Source organism: Atta colombica, unplaced genomic scaffold (genome assembly GCF_001594045.1).
Source record: "Atta colombica isolate Treedump-2 unplaced genomic scaffold, Acol1.0 scaffold142, whole genome shotgun sequence".
NCBI classification, from domain to species: Eukaryota; Metazoa; Arthropoda; class Insecta; order Hymenoptera; family Formicidae; genus Atta; species Atta colombica.
The window spans coordinates 150,105-159,201 of NW_017259231.1; the positions used below are offsets into that span (position 1 = coordinate 150,105).

The 9,097-nt window shown below is 35.1% G+C and overlaps 1 protein-coding gene across 1 annotated transcript in view; it reads left to right on the forward strand.

The window, feature by feature from the left end:
* The window catches only part of LOC108685003, a 122,728-nt gene extending 113,888 nt beyond the window's left edge, over positions 1–8,840 (forward strand). The window contains exons 7-11 of the mRNA XM_018189595.1: positions 3,477–3,700; positions 4,010–4,514; positions 4,584–5,114; positions 7,139–7,603; positions 8,120–8,840. Coding sequence (XP_018045084.1) covers positions 3,477–3,700; positions 4,010–4,514; positions 4,584–5,114; positions 7,139–7,603; positions 8,120–8,719 — 2,325 coding nt within the window. The 3' untranslated portion in view covers positions 8,720–8,840. The remainder of the gene's footprint in view (positions 1–3,476; positions 3,701–4,009; positions 4,515–4,583; positions 5,115–7,138; positions 7,604–8,119) is intronic.
* Positions 8,841–9,097: the final 257 nt, after the last annotated feature.

Here is a 9,097-nt window from a genome sequence, read left to right on the forward strand (position 1 = left end):
CAATTTTTTCCATCAACTTTTTCATTTATATGTTCTTGGATATTGCGATCGTTTTTTTCTGATGCTAACTGCATTCTAGCTCATATTTATTCTTAATTGGATTCGTGAGTACAATATACATTGCACTGCAAAGATAATGAAGTTCACGGTGCGACGAATCTAGCTCGGAGAGATCTCGAGTTGCAAGTTTAAAGCGACCAGGTGATTCAGTCCGCGTGATTCACTTGGATCCCTTTTATCACTTTCTCGATTCGAGAAGGGAATTATACAGCATTGACAGTGCGACCAACGAATAGAAAGAGGAAGAGAGAGAGAGAGAGAGAGAGAGAGAGAGAGAGAGAGAGATTTTCGCGAGGTGCTATTACGATTGCCTGTAATTGGCGAGTCTATGTGCCATTTTTAATTGCGGTCGCACTCAAACCGTCAATAGGAACGTCTCTAAACTACTCTTGGCGATATCTCGTAATCACTATTCATTAATTCATTTACCCATTGCGTTTCCAAAGCGCATAAAAAAAATGGCTTCTGATTAATTACTTCATAGATGTAAAAAAGTGAATACGCTTTTTCACCATTATACGTGTATCCTAAAAGATCAATAGTTATTTAATCGATCCTCTATGCCTTATTGAGTGTAATATACTTGATATCAGTGAAACTAGGCAAAAAGATGTATTTTTATATAACAGAATGCAATAATATTTACGTATAATACACAATAATATAGATATATCGTATGTATCATACACAAAAAATATTTTTTTAAGCAAGAGAGACGTGAAATAGCGAATGCATTTTTATAAGATGTCACAAACGACCGTGTCTGCATACACAACTTACTGAAAATTCTTTTCGTGCAATAGTGACTTCGCTTACTCACAGCGCACGTAACAGTTGAATTATTAAAGTTATGATAACCCACCCATTACGACATGCGACTCCAACTTTCCTACGATAGCCATTAAGTATTATATCGAGGAATATATATAATGCTTTAATCTTCTTAGACGTGCATATTTTCTTAACAAAACTCGCAAAAACTCAACAGAAAAATGATATTAATTTTATAAAAATTGAATACTGTCGAAAGATTATTATCGAAATTCTTATCGAATTATTGTTAATATTTTTATAAAAATTATCTACAGAAAAAAATTTCGAAAATAGATTAAACCATTAAAGACCAAGATAAATATTTTTTCTCAAAATTTGAAATCCTTTTAATGGCAAGCTACTGCCCTTAAGGAGCCTACTTCCCAAAGTTGACCTATTTTTTTTGGTTGCAAAATCGACCAGCAGTCTTCAATGCAGGTTAATATCATTAAAAAATAAATATTGCAAAATCTTAATAAAATTTTTTTGCTTTTAGGAATTACATCGATATTATAAGATTTACAAACGTTTTTAGAAAATTGATTGTGACATTTTTCTCTATAATTTTTAATTTCTAGTATTAAATATTTGGATCTTAAATTAATATTCTTACATTTCGTTGTCCATGTTGTTAAATATTTCTCTCAATCTAAGACAAATTAAATTTCTATTAAGGAATAAAACTTAAGAGATTAATAAAAAATACATTTTATTTATTTCCAATTCCTTTTTTATTTAGAGTGAATAAAAAATGTTTCAAAAATATTTGATTGTTGGTAATTCAAAATTATAAATATTCTCACCATGGAAGAATCGATTTTAAGCTGGCCGAAGAATATGTCAATTTGTGCCGTCAATTCAGACACCCCGTATTTTTTTCCCATGGTTGTAGTGTTTCCAATATACACATTCGTTCTGACTGCTTTTAACGAGACTCATTGTAGATTGGCTGAATAAAGTCAGACGACTTCGATGATCAACGATAACAGCCTCGAGATCTCCGGTTGTGTTCTCGTCACAGATCAAAGCAGGTGATGCAAGAAAACGCCTGTGTGAAACGCGTCACTAATCGATGCTGTGCACTGGTGTCGATTGAATAAAATATCGCGATGGAAGATCGATTTTATTAGCGGAGGTTTCTAAGACAAGGTTTAGCCCATGATACAAAGTCTTTGTATCATGATATAGCCGAGAAAGGAATCGTATCTCACGAAGAATTATATCACCTCGTGATTGAAAGCAAGAGAGCAAAACGTGAAGAGATCATCCGTCGCAGTCTCACAAACGTTGATCCATTTTTCTTTACTCATTTCAATCTCTCCAGATTTATTATATTTTAAATTATATAAATTTGTCGTGTGAATATTATAAAGAATTAGCATGCTATCGAAATCGTACGTATTTATGACAACATATATTAATGGATTAAAGTAGAAATATATAAATATATTGTGATGAAATTCGTAAATTATAAACTGTAAATTATAAACATAGCTGCAGGTTTGTAAATCTATGACTCTGCGACTTGAAAAACGAGACAAATGACATGACATGGATATCAGATAACATGGAATAGGCGTGGTAGATGATCCAATTTATCTATTAAATCGTCTAGTTGAAAGATGTTAATGCCATTCATTATAGCATTACACTTAAATTAATGTATCAGATATATCCTTACTGATATAACGAGATATAACTGATAGAAATAACTGATTATTATAAATAGAGTCTCATTTTTTCTAACTTGTATCACTTTAATGTCTTAATTTCTTATTAGAAAAATTTTTTATTATTAAGGTCGACAATTTCTTTATTTTAAATTTTATTTGTCTATTTCGTATATTAAAAAATGAGAAAGATATTTCATGTGATAATATTTCTGATAGAAAAATATGGATGTATTATAAATATATATTTTTTAGAAAAGTCCACTTATCGTTTAATTTTATCAGAAAAGGTAATAAAAAGTTTTTTATATTATTAACAGAAGATTTATTATAAAAGTAAAGATTAAAATTATATGGATATATTCATGCAAGATAGAAAATGCGATAAAAGCTCGAGGCTAATGTTTAAGTCTTCATAAATTGTCTTTTTTTTTTTACAGAAACGGTGTAGAAGCTTTAAATTTAAAAATGATTATGAAGTTAGAAATACCGAGCAAAATTTTGCTCTCCAACGCCAACGCCAATGTAATAAAATCTGAACGGCTGTTCCGTATTAGAAATGAAATCTCCCTTTTATTGTCCAGAGGAAATTATGTGATATTGGGAAGGAGGTGATGAAAATATCAATTTTCCAAAGAATGAAATCTATATGAATTTAATTACGTGTAATTGTGCACGTATAATATTGAGTCTGAGAATAATAAACGAATAATTTGATACTCTAGAGGCTCTCGAAGAGGAATCAATATTATAAGGTCATTTATTCAAACGCCAGTTATTAATATATCACAAGATTTTTATTCAGCTCTTTTATATGCTATTCGCAAGAGATTGTTGGCAAATTATATTTGATTATCTATCAAAGATTTACTTAATTTTGTTGAGATACCGTATACAGTTTCGATAATTTGACGAATCATCGGTGTCTTGCAGGAATGTCAACCAGAATTTCTGCGTGATCTCGTTCTGAAGATGAAGGCCTACATATTCACCCCTGGCGATTCAATATGTCGAAAGGGCGAGGTTGCTCGTGAGATGTTCATAATAGCCGACGGTATACTGGAAGTAATCAGCGAAAATGGTAGAATACTCACTACAATGAAGGCTGGGGACTTCTTCGGCGAGATTGGTATACTTAATTTGGACGGATTGAATAAGTAAGTAAAATTATTCTGGTTCTTTTCCTGGCCCAGCCAATATAATAGTCAAGATCTATAATAGATTCACTTCTCATTTCGTGAAGTTGAAGTAGACAATTACATGAGCTGCAAAAGAAATTCGCTTTTTCACATATAAATAATTATAAAAAAAAGACTGAGATATTTTAGAAATGCAAGAAATATTTTTGAAGAATTTACCTTTTTATAAACAATTTTAATTATAACCATAAAATGTTATGTCTTATTAATTTCGTATACTTTATAAGAGTTAAATTCTTAAAGTCGAAAATTCGAAAAAATTTTCAGACGCACAGCCGACGTTCGTTCGGTGGGTTACTCCGAGCTGTTTAGTTTATCGCGGGAGGACGTGCTGACGGCGATGACGGACTATCCGGAAGCGCAAGAAATCCTGCAAAATCTCGGCCGAAAGAGACTGTTGGAAGCACAGAGAGTATTGCGGGAATCTCTTCAATCTGCATCCCCCGGTCATGATTCGTCCGATAACAGCACCGGTAAGAGGATCGTCGATAAGCTGAAGAGTGACGTGAAGGGCTTGAAGAACGTCTTGCGGAAAAGTAGGCGCAACACTCGGCCGGAAGAGAGCCTGGAGCTTCAGCCATTGGCGCCGAAGGAGCCAACGCTGAAACGGCAGCAGAAGATCGACGACGGCCAAGACCTGTCTTTGTCTACTCAGGAGCAGTCGGTGTCACCGCTGGGCGCCGGTCTTCCGCTGTTGTCCAGGCTCAGGCTGTTGAAAGAAAAGGAGGAGAGGGAGGAACGGCGTAATTTGATGGACACATCGGCTAATACGGTAGAACCACATGTACCATCAGTCTCGGAGACCTTGAACCCCACCAATCCGAACTTGCCATTTTTGCAGAGGATACTTCAGCTAAAGACAAAAAACGAGCAGGAGACCACTCAAATAGAGAGAGAAATGCCCAAGGAGTCTCTACCTAAGAACACCATTCCCGAGGAAACGAGTACGCAGTCGGACGAGCAATCGTCCTCGGGTGGTCAGAGTGTCGCTATGACTACTGTGACCACAACCTCGCAGGTTAAGACACGTACTGTGTGCAAGCTGATCAATCCCTGGACCATGCTGAAAAATGCATCATTGACTCCCAAGGGTAATTCTTCGCAGAGAAGTTCACCGGCCAAAAAACTGCAGCAAACTAAGATGTATGCTTCCATTGATGACCTCTCGCCAGAATATTGCGATCTGCCATTCGTTAAGAAGCTCAAAATCCTCAACGAAAGGCAGAAGCTGGCCGAACTAGAGAAAGCGGCTAGGAGCTCATCCCTTGATTGCGGCGATAATGTTGAGCCAAAATTTGACAGCAACCTCACGAGAAGCCACTCGGAGACCTGTGCCATCGAGTACACCAGGAAGCTAGCTAAATATAATCAAGTAAGTGGTAGATTTTTAATACATAATGAATTTTTATAAATGTATTTTTTAATCAATTTTTTATACATTATTTTTAATATTGCTACATGACGATGACACTGACCAAACCATCGTATTCGATTGATGCCGATGATATCAATTAATGCCGATAACGTTGATCGACTTCGATGACACTGACGTCGATGATGCTAATCAACGATCTCGCGGACCGATTACGATGACGCCGACTGATGCCAACCGATTTCGACGATGCCGACCGACGCTGACGACGACGACGACGTGGACAGACTACGACGACATCGACCAACGCCAACCGATTTCGACGATACCGACCAACGATGACAACGACGACGATGCGGACCGATTACAACACCGATTTCGACTGTTGGAAAATACTATAAGAGGAAATGAATTATATATATTCTATTATATATATTCTATATTTATATATATTCTATTATAGCTAATTCATTTCCTCTATAAAGTACAGTAGACTTACAAAATAGTAATACTAATAAAGTACAGTAAATTACAAATACAAACCGGTTCATAAATAAGAACAGTAGGTTAATTATGGATTTACAAGAATATAATAAATGGACACACCAATCTGCTTTACTATGACAATTCTCTACAATTCTGTAGTCTTTCTTTGAATGGTATTTTTAAAAATAGAATGAAAAACTAAATCAATAGTATGAAATTTATTTAAATTTATTTAAATTCATTTAAATTTGTTGAGAAGCCCCAATTTGACGATTTCCGAAAGAGGATCAATACAATATTGCTTAAAATGAAATATTAAATATTTTGTTTATAAATGCAATTAAATGTTACAAACTGCAAAGAAAATTTTTCTGTGAAGTTTAGATAATGCATTGACAATGATAACAATTAATAATTTATATAACTCTTAATAATAAATGCTATGCATTGATAATAATGTTATATTTCTTGATAAGAATTATCAAGACATATAATGAACGCCGAAAAAGGAGTTTAAATGACGAAAAAGAAATTAAAACACGATATAATTGTTTAATATCAAATTTTTTTATTTAGAATTTTGTTTTGCATGATTGGGTTAATGTTTTTTTTTAAACTAAATTAAATTAAAATAAATTAAATTAAATTAATAATTTACAAAATTAATAAAATTAAATTAAAAGTTGAAGGAATAAAAATTTAACTTAATTAAAGTTAAGTTAAGATTGAATTAACTTAAATTTAAAAAAAAGTTCATTTTGAAAAAAATTATTTTGAGATCAAAATGTTCTAATTTTTTTTTAAATGAGATTACTTTAAATAACACAATATAGATTATTAGGTAAATTTAATTTTTTTATTCACATGGAAGTTACATTTACATACATATAATAAGAATCACAGCCTAAGATATTTTCGTTAAAATCTTGCGAGAGAGAAGAGTATATAATCTCTTTTTCTTTATCTAACTTCTTTTAACGTTTGAAACGATTGCTCACGTATGTTTACGGCTACATTAGATATTTGCTATAAAAAATACGTAAAATTACGTAAATATACATAAAAATTTAGAAAATAGATAGATGTGCAGTACTATTTTACATTAATTCTTTATCTGATTTCATATTTATATTATTGAAATATAATATTTATAACACCTAAAATTAGTGTAATTCAAAATAAGCGGGAATTGACAAAAATCTAGCGAGTCAATAATACTGGCTACCATATCGTGTGATTCTTATTATAGAGTCTCTAATCATAAAATCTAAACATTGAACTTTTTCTAAATTAATTCTCTAATGTTTAAGATTTAATAAAAAAAAAATGGCAGGGATAGAAATATTAAGAAGGAAACATTTTTAATTTAAAAAAGTGAGTAAATTAAAATTTAAAAGTAACTAAAGTTAAAAATTAATGTATTTAAAATTAACAAAGTTAAATTAAAACTCAATAAATCAAAAGTTAATTTTTTAATCTTTTTTTTCAACTTTTAACGTTTTAATTAGTTATTACTCAACTCTAACGTTTTATAATAGGATCGACAAGAATCACTGACTCCAGAACAACTGTCGTCAGAGAACGAGACGCTCGAGAGACAGAACTTGAAGAGCATTCTGAAGAAACTGTCAGCTAGCAGTAGGGCTGACAGTTCCGAGACCTCTGCGACGAGTACGCCTGATCGCGATGCCGCATCCGCCGAACTGAAAAAGCTGATGAGAGCGCCGACGATCGAGGGTTACGCCGCGCGGCATTCAAAGCTGTCCAAGAGTGTGACCTTCAACAAGTACACGCTGCAGAGCCCGCCGTCCGAGCAGCTCTTACAATCGAATTATCCGCTGTCCAGCACCCAAGATCAGCTGTCACTGCCGCCGCCCAATAAATTTAGTTTCCGTCCTGTGAGCAGTGCCGGTGATGTCTCGATACAAACGACATCCTGGCCGCGGGAGGAGTGCTTAGACGAATTGCTCTATGGGGTCGGCGAGATTATCAAGGCAGGCTTGGTGAGTGAGAAGCACGACTGCCGTTTCCTTTGTCCCTGCTTTCAATAGGTGAGGCTTTGTGTATCGCTCCCTGTCATCACGTGAGAGTGCCTTTATCAAAGGGCTGCTCTCGCGAGAGACATTCCGACAACACTCTTCAATATCGATATTTATTGACAGTACAAATAATCAGCGGAATTTACCGGCGAAAATAAATTTACGCTTATATTTTTTCCTTATTAATAATTTATTTTTAATTTTGAATTGTTTTAGATCTGCTATTATATTTTCTGCTCTTGTGAAGCAAAGAAGACTGTACTCGCTCGTAATTCTGCAAAATTAAACCCATCACCGTTTTTAAGCATGTTTCCCAAAATCCTGAACTTGGTACTTCTCATCACCAGATGTACGTTTATCAAGCCCATCGTTTATCAATTATCCAACTCCGCTTGCAGAAGTTCCCTATTAGTTGGATAGTTCCCGTATGACATATGCCCGCTGTCTTGATTAATCATACCACCGCTTTTGACATTGCAGGAAGACATACAAGTTAAGTTCACGTCGCTAGAGTTGGAAATACGTAAACGTGACGAAATAATATCGCAGCTACAGTCACACATTCAGCAACTGGAGCGAAAGAAACTGCGGAGAGCAGATGATTCCGGTGGGGATAGCACCGAGCATGATGCTTCCATGGAGGAGGATCTCGACGATGATCGTGAGGATCACCCCTTCATGCGTGATGGCTCTGTGGATACCGTCCTCGGGTCTATGCGGTCTCGCGATCGACACTCGTTCTCGTCCGTCGGTTCAAGCAGCAGGCGATCGTGGGAGGAACATTCGGAAAGAGAAACTATGGAACTACAGGAGCTGCCGAACTCAATAGTACCTCAGAAACTGTTGCGGAAGGATGTGGCGATCGATCTTGAATCGAACAGCGATAGCAAATCGGATGAAGAATTTGATATCCATTTTTCCAAGAGCGATAGCGATGAGGAGGACGAAGAGGAAGAGTATGATGATGAGGATGATGATGATAAGATTACGCGACAGGACGGCTACAATAATTGGGAGGTCACTCTGCTGGCGAAGCAGCTTGAGGCAAAGCAAAGAAATGGCGATAATCCCAATCCTTAGCTTAACGAGACTCTAGAAACATCGTGTTACCTCGGAAACACGATATGCTCTGACGAATGTAATCCGCTGGCTGAATCCAGTGGTAGTGCAGCTTTTTGCGAACGCGATCCTTATCCAAACATACAGTCATATTTCGACAACATGACTAGCTGCAGCGAGACTCTGATATAATCCGATCTCGCAAAGTGTTATTGATGTTTCTCTTCCTTCCCTTCTTATTTTTAATCCGTTTCTAATTTAATTTTTAGTGTCTGTGATAGGTCTAATTTAATTTTTAGTATCTGTGATAAATCCCTAGTTCGATGGATCAGCGATCCTGTATAATTTATTACTTGTATCGCGCAGATATTAGTTCGCATATAAAACAAAGTCTCTTGC